We start from the raw sequence: 17,848 nt of genomic DNA on the forward strand, positions 1-17,848 counted from the left end.
GTTTTTATAAAATGATAAATGCATATTTTAAAAAATTAAAAGTGCAAAGAAAACTAAAAATTCATCAAAGTCTTAATGCCTAAGAGAAAATCTCTGGTCAACTATTTGATGAAAATCCTTCTAGACAGTTCTAAGTGTATAGGCACGTGGTGATACCTATACATACATTGATGGAAAATATTAAATAGGGGAGAGAAAAGCCCTAACATTTTACCATTTATACTAGTCATCATTTTTAGATGGAATATTTGGTCCACTTATAAGTCTGATTTACCTTCTTTTTTTTTTTTTTTTTTTTTGAGATGGAGTTTCACTGTTGTTGCCCAGGCTGGAGTGCAATGGCACGATCTTGGCTCACTGCATTCTCCACCTCCCAGGTTCAAGCGATTCTCCTCCTGCCTCAGCCTCCCAAGTAGCTGGAATTACGGTGCCCATCACCACATCTGGCTAATTTTTTGTATTTTTGGTAGAGGCAGGGTTTCACCATATAGGCCAGGCTGGTCGCAAACTCCTGACCTCAGGTGAATCACCCACCTCAGCTTCCCAAAGTGCTGGGATTACAGGCCTGAGCCACCGCGCCCGGCCTGATTTACCTTCTTTTAAAAATAAAAAATTAATATACAAAGAATATATAATAAACATGTAAGAAATTGAGTTTAGCTAACTAAAGTTTTTGTTTGTTTGTTTTTTACTTTGGCTACACATTAGAACTACCTGGGAAATTAAAATAAATATACCTATGCCAGGTCCCACCTCAGATCAATTAGATTCTCTCAGCATGAAACCTCAACATAGTTTTTGCTGTTTTTTGTTTTAAGCAGCCCCTTTGATTCCTAATGTATACCTGGGGTTAAGAATCTTTGAGCCGTGATTATTCAGAGACAAACTAGAATTAAAGGAATCCTTCTTTCCATGATTACTCAGTGCATTTAGATTGAAGAGACACCGATCAAAAGTCTTGAGTGATTTGTTGACCCACCAACATTGACTGAAAATTAGTTTAAAAACCCCGCTTCCCTAGCATAATCAATGGAATTCTCATGAGATTTAATATTTGATGGGCACTCATATTTTTAACATAAGAGAACAGTTTGTGCTTTGGGTATTCTTGCTTTCTACCTAGTTATATTTCTATTTGAGTTTCCTAGAATTTCTTTCATTTTAAATGACTGTCTCTTCCCCTCTCTCAAGTAGTATTTGGTTAACAAATCAAGACCAATTGTAAAGTCATCTATATCTGTAGTTATCAAATCTTCTGCAAATGTCTTTCTTGAGCATTTATGAAGGGTATATTTTTTAAGGGGCTGAAACCTAATCTATTTTTATAATATTAGCAATACATATTGAAATCTGATCAATTGATTAGTAAGTAAGTGTTTAAAATATATCTAGTTCATCTGTTAGTGGCTATATTGTAAAGAATCATGGCCTTAAATTATTTTTACAATGTATGGGTTTCATTACTGTTCATGTAGGGAGCTTATAGTATTTTTTAACCAGGTTTTTAAAACAGTTTTCCTTATCAACAATTTCCCAGTATGATATTAAGCCACTTAGGGTGGTTTTTTGTTTTTGTTTTTTAACCAATGGCAATACTAGAGCAGAAAGCCAGTGCTTAATAACACTGTACCATCATCACCTTCTTTCAAACTTCTTGGCAGGAAAAATGTTAGAATTCACTTTGCCTGAAATGCCAGAGGCTCTTGGCATGCCTCTTCATAGCCTGAAGGCTTTTGAGATGCTAGTAATTGTGGGAGACAGGCCCTTTTCAGAGCTTCCTCTTCCTGGAGCTTCATCTGCAGGTGTCATACAGCCCACTGTGAAGGCAAACAGATAAGTACTTTACCCCGATAACTGGAGTGTTTTGGCTTAAAGCCAGAGAATAAACTCTTTGGAACTTTAACACTTCTTTTTATGTTCAAACTGCATCTTTTTTAAAAAAAGAAGAAAGTAGAAATGTTCTAACATCTTGATTAATTTGATTCTCTAGAAGGATTGGATTATTATTATTATGCCTTTTCTGGAACATTTCTTCAGAGTATGCATAAGTTTAGAAAAATATAATGTTTCTCATCTACCAGTAAGGACGCTGCATTTCAAAATGTGCAATTTTAAATGACTTTTAAGTGGATAAAAAGTCACCTGGGGGGCTAGGCCCGGTGGCTCATGCCTGTAAACCCAGCATTTTGGGAGGCCGAGGAGGGTGGATTACTTGAGGTCAGGAGTTCAAGACCAGCCTGGCCAACATTGTGAAACCCTATCTCTACTAAAAATACAAAAATTAGCCAGGTGTGGTGGTACATACCTGTAATCCCAGCTACTTGAGAGGCTGAGGCTGGAGAATTGCTTGAACCTGGAAGGCCGAAGTTGCAGTGAGCCGAGATGATGCCACTGAACTCTATCTAGCCTGGGTGACAGAGTGAGACTCTGTGTCAGAGAAAAAAAGAAGAAGAAGAAAGAAAGTCACCTGGGGTTTGCATTTACCCTGTCCCTTTGGTACTTCATTTTGGATTAAGAGCAATGTAGTCATCTTCCTCCTTTTTAATTTTTTCAGTCTGTTTTATCCTATTTTCCTTTAAGAAAATTCTTCAATGTTGTAGATTCTTCTGGTGTTTGCCTAGTATTTGGATAAATGGCGTTTATCTGTTTGTATAAGATTTTGACACACATCGCGTATCGTTTGAAATACTTGAGACCAGAAGTGTTTTGGATTTCATATTTTTTTGGATTTTGAAATATTTGCAGAATACATCCAGTTGAACATTCCTAAGCCAAAAATCCCAAAGCCAGAATGTTCCAATGAACATTTTGTTTGAGCATCCTGTTAGTGTTCAAAAACTCTCAGATTTTGGAGCACTTTGGATTTCAGATTTTTGGATTAGGGATGCTCAGCCTGCTTTGTGTGCATTAACTGTCACAAGTCAAAGGTCCAAAAACCTTTTAAGTCTGTGCTCTTAATTTTTGTTTGTGAATTTATTTTAGAGCGCATACATGGAAATTCTTCTAACCTCATTTTTAATGACCTCACTGGCCTTAGTTGTACATATTTAGGTCTTCTTTATGTTTTAGTTTTACATTTTAAATAATACTTTTCACTAGTGTATATGCAAATTCAATACTTGTTTATCAGTTAAATGATAGAATTTCAGTTCTCAACTACATATTACATTACATAAGAAAGTTATCCAACTGGAAGTCTACTCAGTATATTTGGAAAAAACTAGCTTTGACTTTTGTATCTACTAAGTTATGGAAAGTACATCAGATGAAACTGAAGTGTTTAAAAATTGTATTTTTTCCAGTAGTTTTAGGTTTTCAGACTACTTGCTACTTAATACTGACTTTTTTTTAAAGTCAAACTTTCTTCTTTAAGGACATTTTTTTAACTTGCTTTACTTGAATGAAAAGCCATTAGAAAGCCTTGTAGGACTGACAGCTTTCTTGATGTGTGAGTATATTCATGGAAAAGAATTACTTTTCAAAATAGGTTTTTGAATATTTATAAGCTCTTAAAGCATAATGTAAGCTGATAGAAAAAAAGGAATACTCGTAAGCTGTTTGTTTTTTATTTTGTCAGGTGGTATGGGTATAAGAATGCCGTTTTTGAATTTTAAAATAATTTGGTATGTTTTAATCTTCGTGGTTTGATTTCTCTAAATATTTTTTGTAGAGTTTAAATAAAAGCTATGTTTAAGTACCAAAGTAAATACTTTAAACATGCATAATTAGCAGACAATTCTAATTATTGAGTATTTCTGATATTTTGTTTTAATAGGGAATGTCCTGATGCAGATTCACTGGTAAGTAGATTTAACTTTGATATAAACAATTTAAATTAGTTATTTTCATTAGGATAAACCTAACATATTTGAGTTGAGTTGTTACCAGTCTTTCAAAGAAAAATACCATCATATTGTAAATTCACTATTAAAATTATTTTACAGATGCATTTTTGGATTTACATTGCCAGATGCTTTCCTATTAAATAGAAAGTATTTCTAACCACCTTTGAAGAGTGGACATTTTACTTTTAAAATTGGAGTGGTGCCATATCATTCTGTTTTTTTCTTGGGAAACATGCCAGAAATAAAATCTGTATACTTTATTTTAAAATGTGGTGTTCTTACTAATTTATTCTTAGCTCTATTAAAATACAACATTGTGCATGCATTTGAGTTCATTTAAGAGCTTGTCATTTTAGAAATAACAGTAACAAGAACCATGGTCAGTACTTTTCTGTGCTTTTTGTTTTATTTTGAAGGGTTGCTTATATTTCTTGATTAAATGTATTTCTTTATGTGTAATTAAAGAAGACATCAAATGGAGCTCCCTTTGGTTACAGTGAGAGAGTAGACTTACCAAATGCTGTTAAGTAATGTGTAGACGGACATATTTTTCAAAACTGTTCATTAAATACCATTCATGTTGATAAGTATGGGAGTTTCAAACAATCTCTGTCCTTTGGTTATTGTTCTTGCCTGCATAACTGTTGTTTCCTTTGATCCAAAAACATTTTGATCTTTTACAGCATCATAGTGTACCAAAATAACTAAAAATATTTTGTGAAACACTGTGTTTTATGTTACTTAACTAAGATAAAATTAGTATTTTGTTTTATATTTTGGCCTTAAAATACAATTATGATTTGTTAACAAATTTATATGAAAAATAAGAAATAGACTTATAATGAGTTATGGGGTTAAAATCATCAGTGTATTTTTGGAGTTACAATGTTTACCTTACCACTTGGTTACTCTGTTTGATACCCTTGGTTAACTAATTAATGAAAAGCAGCAGATGTGTTTGGCATTAACTTTAGTACTCATTTTATGTCTGCATTATTTTTATGCATTTTATTTCTGAATTATTTGTAGCATTAAATTGATGATGTAAAATTAAATACAACTTTAATACTCCATGTTTTAGTTTACATATATATTCCCTTTAAATAAAACATTTTTAATTCAGTAACTAATTGATACTATTTTATAATGATCAGTATTATCCAATTTTGAACTTTACTTAGTACTTATCCAGAATACAAAAGAATACAAAATTCTAATACTGAATAAGAAGTGATTGATAAATTTGACTGTGTAGAAATGAAAAATATATAAAACTAGAAAAAATACATTATAAAAGGATTTGAATCATCAGAGACAAACTGGCAGAGCATCTTTGCAAGACATGTGACAGGGGCTAATTGCTTTAATTTATAAAGTTTATATGCAAATCAATACAGAAAGTAAGTGGGTGCCTAGTAGGAAAAGGGCATAGGATAAAAATGGTAAATTTTCATAAAAGGAAATAAAAGTGATAACCATAATAAATATGGCTCAAAATAGTGGTGTTCTTCTGGTGGAAATTAGAATGAATTTACTCTAGTGTCTAATCATATTGGCAAATTTCTTTTTAATTTAATTTTTTGTTTTTTAATTTAGAAACAAGGTCTCACTCTGTTGCTCAGGCTTGAGTGCGGTTGTGTGATCATAGCTCGCTGTAACCATGAACTCTTGGGCTCAAGCGATTGTCTTGCCTCAGCCTCCCATGTAGCTGGGACTACAGGCACATGTCACCATGCCCAGCTGATTTCTTAAACTTTTTTTTTTGGTAGAGTTGGGGTTGTGTTGCCCAGGCTGGTCTTGAACTCCTGGCTTCAAGCCATTTTCCTGCTTCAGTCTCCCAAAGTGCTGGGATTCCAGGCGTGAACCACTGTTCCTGGCCAGCAAAGGTTTTGATACGTGCATACTGTTGGTAGGAATGTAAATTGATACCGTCTGTCTTGTGGATAGTTCGGCAGTATTGCCCCAAATAAGAAGTGTGAGTTCATTTTTGACCATGCCATCTCCCTGCTAGGAATTTACTGTTACAGTTATAGTAACAAAACTTTACGCACACACACACACACGCACATTGTATTAGTGTGTATGTGTGTGTATATGTATACACACACATATATAAAGTGTATATGTATGTACACACGCAGACACACACTTGATCAAGATTCATGCATATATAGAAAGTGAGGGATAGATAGATATTTATTTCAACCTTGTTTATATTAGCAAAAAACTGGAAATGCCAAAGCATCCATCAAAATGGGACTGGTTAAATAAATTGGTGGGGTAATAGATGTTATAAAGAATTAAGTTGATCTGTGTCTGCTGATATGGAAAGAACTTAATAAAAGCAAGTACGATATTTTAAGTGATTGCTGTTTTAAAAATAAGATATAAATATGTAGATATATGTGTTATCTTTATTTTAGAAGAATGAGTTACAAGACACTTTACTTGTGGATACCTTTGGGGCCAGGAATTACAGTGATCAGTAGAGAAAGGAGACTTGTTTTTACTTATTTTGTTTTGAGATGGGGTCTTGCTCTGTGGCTGATGTGACTTGGATTTGTGTCCCTGCCCAAATCTGTTGTCAAATTGTAATCCCCAGTGCTGGAGGAAGGGATGGGTGGGAGGCAGTTGGGTCAGGGGATAGATCTCCCCTCGCTGTTCTTGTGACAGTGAGTTCTCACTTGTTTGAAAGTGTGTAGCATCTCCCCCTTGACTCTCTTCCTCCTACTCTGGCCATGTAAGATGTGCTTCCTTCCTCTTTGCCTTCCACCATGATTGTAAGTTTCCTGAGGCCTCCGTAGCCATACTTCCTGTACAGCCTGTATAACTGTGAGACAATTAAACCTCTTTTCTTTATAAATTACCCAGTCTCAGATAGTTCTTGATAGCGATGTGAGAACAGACGAATACAGTGACCCAGGCTGGAGTGCAGTGGCACGATCATAGCTCACTTCAGCCTCGACCTCCCAGGCTCAAGCATTCCTCCCATTCCAGCCTCCTGAGTAGTTGGGAACACAGGCATATGCCACCATGCCTGGCTATGTTATTTCATTTTTAGTAGAGGCAGTGTCTCACTATGTTATCCAGGCTTGTTATTTTCTTTTATTTGTAGCCTATAAATAATAACTTATGGCCTATTCATGGCTTCCTCTTACTAATTATTTTATTCTTCTTACTAATTATTTTTTAAAACATCAATAGGCTATCATGGTAGGGAAATTATTCCTTTCTTTTCCTTTCTTTAAAGGTCTGTGTAATTTAAAAAATTATTTTTAGCAACTGCATCTTTTGAAAGTTGGCCAAGGAAGTGTAATTGCTCTTTTTTTCTTTTTTCTTTTTCTTTTTTTTTTTTGGTTTTTCTTTTTCTTTTTTTTTTTTTTGGTTTTGGTTTTGGCCTATGTCCACATTCCAAACAGAATTTAAGAAACATTTCATTGACTCTTGAGCTGCATTCTGGTATATATTTTTTAAATTGCCACCACCACTTTAGCCAGAGTAAACAACTGCCTTTAAGATTGGTGGGTGAAGTTGCCTGTTCTGTTCTTGTTCATACTGCTTTTGACCTAGGGCTTCACTGCAGCTGTATGGGCCCTAATATAGAAATCATGGATTGAATGGGTAAAGATGAACACAGGTAATGTGTACGTTTTTATTAATATCAGGTTTCTATGAATAGTTCTAGGAGTAAAAAGATAGTACACTGAGAATCACTGCTTTTAAGAAAAACTATTTATTTTGAAATAAAGATGCATAGAAGGTTGCAAAGATGGTGTATATAACAGTACTGTGTACTTGTTACACCTTCCTCCTGACGCTAACATTTTACAAAACTGTCATGTAGTATCACAACTGGAATATTGACACTAATTCAGTCAAAACAGGACATTTTCATTACCACAACAATCTCTCATGTTGGTTGCCCTTTTACAGCCACTTTTCCTTACGCCTTCCTTAACTTCTGGCAGCCACTAACCTTTTCTTCATTCCTATAATTTTGTCAATTCAAGGTTGTTCTATAAGTGAAATCAGACAATATGTATGCTTTTGAGATTGGCTTTTTTCCACTCAGCACAGTTCTTTGGAGATGTATCCAGGTTGTGGTACATATGAATAGTTTATTTTTTATTGCTGAGTAGTAGTCCCTGTTTTGGATGTACTAAAGTTTGTTTAACCACTCACCCATTGTAGGACATTTTGGTTGTTTTTCAATTTTTGGCTATTAGAAATAAAGTTACTATGAACAATTGTGTACAGGTTTTTGTGTGGACATAATGTTCCTCTCTGACCCTGATAATTTTCTTTATGAAATCTACTTTATCTAATATAAAGACAGCCTCTTTTCCCCTTTGTTATTATTCATGTTTGCCTAGTATAATTGTTTCCATCCTTTTTCTTTCAACCTAACTATATCGTTATATTTGAAGTGAGTTTCTTATAGACAGCAGATAGTTCGATTATGTTTTTAAAAATCCATTCTGCCAATCTCTGCCTTTTAATTGATATATTTTGACCATTTATATGTAATGATATTGTGAGATTTTAAGATTGCCATTTTTTGTTTTGTTTGTTCCTCTGTTTTTTGTTTCATTTTGCTTTTTTCTTGCCTTTCTGTAGGTTATTTGAATCCTTTTTTAGAATTACATTTGACTTTATAGAGTTTTTCAGTGAATCACTTTGTAGAGTGATTTTAGTGGGTGCTCTAGGTCATTTTCCATTACCTCCAGATAGTTGTTTACAGTGGTTTTTTTGTTTTGTTTTTAATAGAGCTAGGTTCTTGATCTGTGGCCCAGGCTGGAGTGCAGTAGCACAATCCTAGCTTACCACAGCCTTGAACTCCTTGGCTCAAGTGATCCTTCCTGCCTCAGCCTTCCAAATAGCTAGGACTACAGGCACGTGCCACTACACCCAGCTAATTTTTTTATTTTTGAGTAGAGACAAGGTCTTGCTATATTGAGCAGGTTGGTCTTGAACTCTTGGCCTCAAGTGATCCTCCTGTTTTGAGCCCCCCCAAAATGCTGGGATTATAGGCCTGAGCCACCGTGCCTGGCCTGCTGATGTGTTTTGATCAGAATTTATCGTTGTAATCTGCAGGAGGTTGGTCCAAAAGCTGCTTACTCAGCCATATAGAAAACAGCTTGGTATTATTAAATTATTACATTGTGCTATATAGTGTATTCGCTAAACAAATAGTGTATTATAAACAAATTGAAAGTAGTCCATTGTTAAATTTGAGATAGAACCTCTGGGAGACTAAATACCTGGTGTGTTTCTAGGGTACTTGGAATGGGGACAAAGTATTTTGAAAAAACCTTTCATTCTGGTTTCTAAAAGATTCACAATTAGCAAAGTTTCCTTATTTTTAAAGTATTTTAAAGTGATATTTGCATATTAGCAAGCAGTAGAAAGAAAGGGCTCTACCTTCAGTGTTAAAAATACGGCCTTTGTTATCTTTTTATCCATGGAATCTGCTCTTCACCCTACATTAGATTTTTTATTTCTAGTTTTTAATTCCATCTGTTAACTCACTGCTAGCTGCATTAGACTGTTTATTTAGTCTGGAAGCAATAGTCACATAAATGCTGCCCTCAGTTCTCCCTAACCTTGTGTTGTGCCTGCCTTCACAGTTCTTCATATCTTTCTTGCTGAGCTTTAGAAAGTGATTAGAAGAACAGAATACCTTACCAGTAAAAGGATTTTTGCTGCAATTCCTTGGCAGCCTTTTCTTTCCATTAAAATTTTTTTTGAAATTTGGAAATCATTTCTAACTTACTAAATTGCAAGAATGAAATAATACGAAGAACACTTGTATGCCCTTTATTTTTGTCACATTTGCATTCTCTCTATGTTTGTGCATATGTTTATATGTGTATAATATTTTTTCTGATCCATTTGAGCACAAATTAAATATATTCTGTCCCTTTGTCTCTAAATACTTAAGTATATATTGCCCCAAAATTTCACATATTCCATTATCTAACTACAAAAGCATATTCAGAGAAGTGTTCCTCTTTCCTGTGTCCCTTCTACCCCATTGCCCTTCCTTGTAGGTAACCAACTTTATTGTGTTCTAATTATCCTTTCTGTAGTTTTTTTTTTAAACAAAGATAAGCAGATGTATGTTTGTGTTCTTATTTGCCCTCTTACTTAAAAGTTATAATACTGTATATGTTCTTTACTACTTGGCTTTTTAAAAATTAGCAGTATTTCCTGGCAATCATTCCATATTAGTTCATAGAAACTTTTCTCGTTTTTTTTTTTTTTTTTTTTTTAACAGCTACATAGTATAATCGTTCCTCAGTGTCCTTGCAGGATTGGTTCTAGAACCCCCTGAGGATACCAGAATCACTGAATGTTCAAGTCCCTTACATAAACTGTCATAGTGTTTGTATATAACCCACACACATCTTTTAAGTCATGCTTTAAATCATCTCTAGACTACTTATAATACCTAATACAATGTAAATGGATATTGTAAATAGTTGTTGTACTGTGTTTTTTTTAAAGATTCATGTTTTGTGTATTTTTATTTTTTATTTATTTATTTATTTCGAGACAGAGTCTTGCTCTGTTGCCTAGGCTGGAGTGCATTGGCACCATCTGGGCTCACTGCAGCCTCTACCTTCCAGGCTTAAGCGATCCTCCCACCTCAGCTCCCTAGTAGCTGGGCTACAGGTGCATGCCTCCATGCTCAGCTGATGTTTTAATTTTTTGTAGAGATGAGATCTGACTATATTGCCAGCTCTACTGCTGGTCTCGAACTCCTGGGCTCTAGCAGTCTTCCTGCCTCAGCCTCCTGAAGAACTGGGGTTACAGGCATGAGCTACCACAATCAGCTTATTTTTTATTTTTTTTAAATATTTTTGCCGGGCACCGTGGGTCATGCCTGTAATCCCAACACTTTGGGAGGCCGAGGTGAGCAGATCAACTGAGGCCAGGAGTTTGAGACCAGTCTGGCCAATATAGCGACACCCTGTGTCTATTAAAAATACAAAAATTTTCTGGGTGTGGTGGTAGGCGCCTATAATCCCAGCTGTTAGGGAGGCTGAGACAGGAGAATCACTGCAGGAGGTGGAGGTTGCAGTAAGTTGAGATTGGGCCACTGCACTCCAGCCTGGGTGACTGAGCGAGTCTCCATCTCAAAAAACTAAATAAATAAAATAAAAATATTTTCAGTCTGCAGTTGGTTGAATACATGCAAATACCGAAACTGAACCTGCAGATATGGAGGAATGGCTTTACCCATTTTGTGTATGTACCATAGTTTATTCAGCTGTGCTTGGACATTTAGGTAATTTCTAATAATTACAGGTTATAAGTAATCTTTGATGAATAACCTTGTGCATATGTATTTTTGAATAGTTGGAGCTGTGTCTTCACAGTGAATTTCTAGAAATGGGATTCCTGGGTAAAAGAGTGAATATATATGTAGTTTTGTTACACACTGCTGAATTTTTCTCTATACGGGTTGTGCCAATTTGTATTAATACTCACAAAGTATGAATATGCCTTTCCCCCGCAGCTTCACCAACAGAGTATATTTTCAAGCTTATGAATTTGCTATCTTAATGTGGTTTTAATTTTCTTGGTAGTCTTTTATTTCTCATTTTGTTTGTTTTTTGCTTATGGTTTATATTTACACTCTCAGTCCTTTCGCTTCACCACACCACACCCCAAGATACACGTAGTCTTAACTTTTTATTTCTTTACTTTGAGGATTTGAATGAAAAATTGGTTGTCCACAAAGCTGTTGACATTCCTACCCAAATACCTGTTTTCTTCCTTTTATTTTTTCCTAGTCCTTGAGGAATAGGGAGGGGCCTTTTTGTCTTATCCTGTTTTTTCTTGACTCTTAGAGTACATTGTTCTCATTTTATCTCACCTATTTGTGATATCTGTGGTATTTATTGGCTCCTCTTCTGCTTTTAGGCATGCCCAGTTTTCTTTAACTTGAAAAAAACCTTTTTCTGAACACCTGAACTGAATGTTTGTTTACCTTTCTGTGTCTTTGTGTATGTTATTTCTCCTTGTTTGCAGTGTTCTTTCAACTTATGGGAATTTTATGATGTGACCAGAAAACCCCTTTTTGAAGCTATTAAAATGCATTAAAACTGATTTCTGAGTTATAATATTTAGGCAACTCTGCTGTTTTTAATACTCCCAGCTAGATTATTTTTATCTTTTTATTTTGAAGAATTCTAAACAAATGTGTGTGTGTGTGTGTGTGTACATGTGTGTATATATACACACACATATACATATATATACACATATATATATACATACATACATATACATATATATGTATATAAATACCATCATGGTCTCTCATGTTGGGGCTCTCATCAGTCAGCCCCAACAGCTTGCCCCAGCCAATCCTGCCCATCCATTTCCTCTGCCCAAATTCTAGAATATTATAATTTCATCTGAATTTACATTATATATATCTTTAAAACATAATCACAATATCATCACATCTAGAAATAATTTATAACTCCTTAGTATTTTGAAATAACCATTCAGTATTTATATTTATCATCTTTGATGTCCATTTTATTATGCTTTGTTTGAATTTGTTGATATGTCTTAAGTCTCTCTTGATCTGTAGGTTCCCCTTCCCTCCCTCCCTCTCTATTTAGCTTTCTGGTTTTTTTTTTTTTTTTTTTTTTTTTTTTTTTTGACAGAGCTCACTCTGTTGCCAGGCTGGAGTGCAGTGGCGTGATCTCTGCTGACTGCAACCTCTACCTCCTGGGTTCAAGCGATTCTCCAGCCTCAGCCTCCAGAGTAACTGGGATTACAAGCATGCGCCACCATGCCCAGCTAATTTTTGTATTTTTAGTACAGATGGAGTTTCACCATGTTGGCCAGGATGATCTTGATCTCTTGACCTCATGATCCACCTGCTTCAGCCTCCGAAAGTGCTGGGACTACAGGCATGAGCCACTGCACCCGGCCCACTTTCTGTGTTTTTATTGGCAAGACTAAGTGGTTTGTTTTATAATTTCCTTTAGTCTGGATTTTGCTGATTTTATTGCCATACTGTATTATGTTTTACTTCTTTATATTATTTAAATTGGCATTTGGATCTAGAGGCTTGATCAGATCCAGGTTCAAGTTTTTTTGGTCTTGTTTTATTTTGTCAGGGCTGCCTCTCTCATGAGACACATGGTGTCTGGTTGTCACTCTTTATGGCATGTTGGCAGACATTGATGGTTTGTCTTAGATAGTTTCACTAGTTCACCCAGACTTTAAACTGCGTAAGGAGCTGCTAGATCTCATGTTTCCATAGAGCTTATAGCAATAAGAATATTTAGCTTGATAATAGCTTTCAAATCACATGTACTTTTAAAACTAACTTATTCTTCCTAATTTATAACAGAAACTATAGATTTTGAGCAATCTGAATTGGTCTCCACCTCAGTGATTTCTTGCCCTGAAATTATGAGTTGTGTTTCTCCTGTTTCATTTTGCAGGTCTTTCGATTTTCAGATATCCAAAGCATGGAGTATGATTTGAAGCTAATTAACTAAAAGGATGTAATTTTTCTTCGGTGTTCATCATTTCGTTAACCTGTTGATATCTGAGAAGTGGTTTGGTTCCTTAGTAATACCTGAGGCTACTTTGATAATCTCTAATAATTTTGTACATTGGAGTTGTCATTATAATTTTTTTTTCTTTTTCCCTTAGAACATTCCTGATGTAGATGAAGAAGGCTACAGTATTAAACCAGAAACAAATCAGAATGATATCCTTTCATCATCTAGTATTCTTATGGATTATGTTGGCATATAAGTAGGCAGTTATAAGAAAATCATGTATTAAAGCCTCTTCCAATTTTTTATTAATTATAAAATGTGGTTCCTTATTTGTCATTTGACATGTGTTTTTGTTGTTGTTGTTGTTGTTTTTTTGAGACAGAGTCTCCCTCTGTTGCCCGAGCAGGAGTGCAGTGGCACAATCTCAGCTCACTGCAGCCTCTGCCTCCCGAGGTTTCAGCGATTCTTCTGCCTCAGTCCCCCAAGTAGCTGGGATTACAGGCATGTACACCATGCCTGGCTAATTTTTGTATTTTTCGTAGAGACAGGGTTTCATTATGTTGGCCAGGCTGGTGAAGAACTCCTGACCTCAAGTGAACCACCTGCCTTGGCCTCCCAAAGTGCTGGGATTACAGGTGTGAGCCAACACGACTGGCCTTGACATATTTTTATTAATAAAAGTTAGTAGCCTTATTTCTGTTAAGGTCTGTTTTACTCTTTGTTTTTTTTGAGATGAAGTCTCACTCTGTCACGCAGGCTGGAGTGCAGTGGTGCGATCTCGGCTCACTGCAACCTCCTACTCCTGGGTGAAAGTGATTCTCATGCCTCAGCCTCCCGATTATCTGGGACTACAGGTGCGTGCCACCATGCCGAGCTAATTTTTTGTATTTTTAGTAGAGACAAAGTTTCACCGTGTTAGCCAGGATGGTCTTGATCTCCTGACCTCGTGATCCACCTGCCTCAGCCTCCGAAAGTGCTGGGATTACAGGTGTGAGCCATCGCGCCCGGCCCAAAGTCTATTTTACTCTTAAAGGTTTCATTCCTTTTTTAAAATAAATGTGTGAAAAACTGGTTATACGTCTAAGGTAATTTAAAAACAATTCTTTAACTGAAACTCACATACCAAAGAGAACCATTTCTACTCATCTAGTGATTCTGACTCCGAAGATGAAGAACCAAAGAAGTATCGGATAGAAATTAAGCCTATGCATCCAAATAACTCACATCACACAATGGCTTCTTTGGATGAATTAAAAGTATCTATAGGGAATATAACACTCTCCCCAGCAATATCTGTAAGTACAAACACGTGTGTACTCTTTATATAAAAGTCTTTATTTTTCTTATCTACTTGTGTCTGGTCAAACATTACTTAGCAATTGTTAAGCATGTTGACTGAGGAAATACTTAGTTTATAATTTTTATACAGGCAAATAAACTTGTGAATTTGGCTTAATTTTGCTTTTGAAAGTAGAAAGTGAAAATGTCAAAAATTCACTATTTCTGCCATTTGTTGCATTTCATAAACAGTGCTGTGTGTCTCTGGCAGTATTCTTTGAATTGGCAGTATTAATTTTTGCCTCATCTAATTTTGAAGTGTTTCTTCTATGTTTTTTGAGCCTTATGTGGGAGGGAATTTTATAAAAATGAATTTAAAGATTAAATTATATATTTGCATTTTTTTTAGTCTGCCACTGTAACATTTATTTTCCCATACTTTTCATACAAGGAAAGGCACAGATAAGAATTCTTAGTGGTAATAGTTAATTCCTCAATTCTAAAATACCGTATTTAATAGGATTTGAGGGAGAAATAAAACATTATCCAAGTAAATTTTTTCCTCATTGATGTCAATTTTAAACATAAAAATGTTACACTCTGAAAAAATCATTTCTTAGGATGACAGTTAAGTATATCTATATGTGATCATCATGATTGATGTTAAATCTGTTCTTGATAATGAAGAGTAAAGGTTCTCACCATTTCATATCATTGTCTAATTACATATTTTATATAGTTACGTGTATTTGTTTGGAAAAAAAGGTGGTTTTCTCCCAGTCATGTACTTCAGAATTTAGTTTCAGAACTATTTTCTTTCTACCAAAAATATTTCTGAAATGAGGTTTTATTGTACCATTACTATTTAACGTTAAGATTAATGTTGAAGTACAGAGTTGCTTAAAAGATGGTGAATATAGGGCCAGGCATGGTGGCTCATGCCTGTAATCCCAGCACTTTGGGAGGCCGAGGCGGGTGGATCACAAGGTCAGGAGATGGAGACCATCCTGGCTAACACAGTGAAACCCCGTCTCTACTAAAAAAAAATAGAAAAAATTAGCCGGGCGTGGTGGCATGCGCCTGTGGTCCCAGCTACTCGGGAGGCTGAGGCAGGAGAATTGCTTGAAAACCATGAGGCGGAGGTTGCAGTGAGCCAAGATCACACCACTGCACTCCAGCCTGGGTGACAGAGCAAGACTTTGTCTCAAAAAAAAAAAAAAGGTGGTGAATATATATGAAGTATGAGGTTGTAAACCATTAAAAATGTGTATTATGTAAGAGCATAACTAATATAAAATATGTATGTTAAATATATAAAACAAAAGCCTAGAGGAATATATGGGTAATGAGATTGTGAATAGTTTTAAATTTTCTCTTTTGTACTCTTCTCTTTTCAGTTTGTTTTTAAAACAATGAACATGTATTAATTTCATACTATGAAAATAATAATCAGAACAATTTTATAGTTAATATTGGATAAGAAAAGATTATATCTGAATATATTTTGCTGCCTCATTTGCTTAACTTTTTCCCACCTGACAGTGTATGTGTTTTAAGGTGTATATAGTTTAGATATGATTGAATAGGAATGATAAATTATTACAGCACAAAAATACAGTATTCAGAATTCTAACCTAATTTTCTTTTTCTTCCATGTACTACTAGAGACACAGTCCAGTAAGTACAAGATTTTATATTTTTGCCCATTGACTTTTAAAATCATTGTAATTTTGAAGATTGACTTTCAAAATATTTGTATTAAATTTTTAGATTAGCAAGTTTTAGTGTTTTGCTGTAGATGTTGCTTTAATATTTTAAAAACATTAGGTGTTAAAACTACATGTATTATTTTTTGCTGTAAAGCAAAACTACTGACAGTTTTTTCTCTATGTCTTTTATGTAAATACACTTTACAATTGAGCAGATATACTAAAAACAACATAAAATTAGGTTCCCAGTATTAACGTTTTACCAAATATTTAATTATCAAATTAATTTGTTTTATGGTACCTATTTTGCATCTTTGTTTTAGGTACAGATGAATCGGAATTTGTCTAGTAAGTTTGACATTTGAATTGTTTATTTTATGTCTATTAAAATTTATAAGGCAATTTGTTAATCTTTTACCCTTATGTAGCTGTAGCAATAAATGATCTTTTCTCATCATGAGCCCTACTGAATGGCTAGAAGGATAATTATTTTATATAGAAAACAGCGTATCTATATTACTTCCTGCAGAGCTGAGAGACCTGCTTTAAACTTTAATACATGGCTACAACATTTTTCAGAAATCACCAAAGCCAAAAAGTAACTTCTGATTCAGAATGTTAAACGGTTTCACTGGCATTCTCTGTCTTATTAACCAGAAAGCATTTATAAGATGAGTAATATTGAGCTTTACCTATTTTTAAGTTGTGTCACAATTACAAATTCTGTTATAATTTAATTATACTAAAAACTTAATTATACTAAAAACTTTTCTAAGGTGCTAATACCTTTTGCAGAATCATGCATTAAAAATAACAAGGGTTGTGGGAAAAATAGTTGAAGCAGCCCACTCAAAAGCTATATAATTTTGTTAACAGAAGACTTAACAAAAACTTTAACATCAGTCTTATTAAAAATTCTAACACAGTTTAAAAGACCTAGTAAATGAATAATAAATACCAAAATAAATAAAAGTAAGGATTTTATCTTTAAAGAGATGTTGATTGTAGCTTAATGATAGGGGGTGTGAGGAAAATGAGGATAAATGGAGGGTGCTGAGTTGTGGAGATGAGAGCAAAATGCAGAAATATTGACGAATAGTGCAATAAACACTGAGGCAAAACAACCAACCAAACTGAGCCAAGTGAAGAATGTAGAGTGAATGGGTATCATGTACTGTGATACTCCTCCATAGTTTGTGGAAGTTACTCATATTGATGTACTTTGGATTCATCAGGTATTGCTTGGTGATGCAAAGAAAACATGAAGGTGCAGCAAAAATTGCTTATGCACCAACGTGAGTTTTGCATTAATGATGCTATTCCCTGTTTACCACTTGCTTGTGAAATGAGGCACATTACAAATCCAAAAGGTAGCAAAACAAGCTATCTTATAAACCTGTAAGATTCTTAATTTTTCAAAATATGACATCCTCAAGAGTTAATAACTACTTTTTGTCAATATAATAATCACTAATAATAT

General features: G+C 34.7%; 1 protein-coding gene across 2 annotated transcripts in view; it reads left to right on the plus strand.

The window, feature by feature from the left end:
* FCHO2 (FCH and mu domain containing endocytic adaptor 2) overlaps positions 1–17,848 on the plus strand; it is a 127,301-nt gene that overhangs the window by 74,621 nt on the left and 34,832 nt on the right. For both annotated transcript variants that reach the window (XM_054488367.1, XM_063664894.1), the window contains 5 exons: positions 3,776–3,800; positions 13,533–13,590; positions 14,501–14,676; positions 16,325–16,336; positions 16,692–16,716. In XM_054488367.1, the coding sequence (XP_054344342.1) occupies positions 3,776–3,800; positions 13,533–13,590; positions 14,501–14,676; positions 16,325–16,336; positions 16,692–16,716 (296 nt within the window). The remainder of the gene's footprint in view (positions 1–3,775; positions 3,801–13,532; positions 13,591–14,500; positions 14,677–16,324; positions 16,337–16,691; positions 16,717–17,848) is intronic.

The sequence above is a fragment of the Pongo pygmaeus genome, chromosome 4 (assembly GCF_028885625.2).
Source record: "Pongo pygmaeus isolate AG05252 chromosome 4, NHGRI_mPonPyg2-v2.0_pri, whole genome shotgun sequence".
Taxonomy (NCBI): Eukaryota; Metazoa; Chordata; class Mammalia; order Primates; family Hominidae; genus Pongo; species Pongo pygmaeus.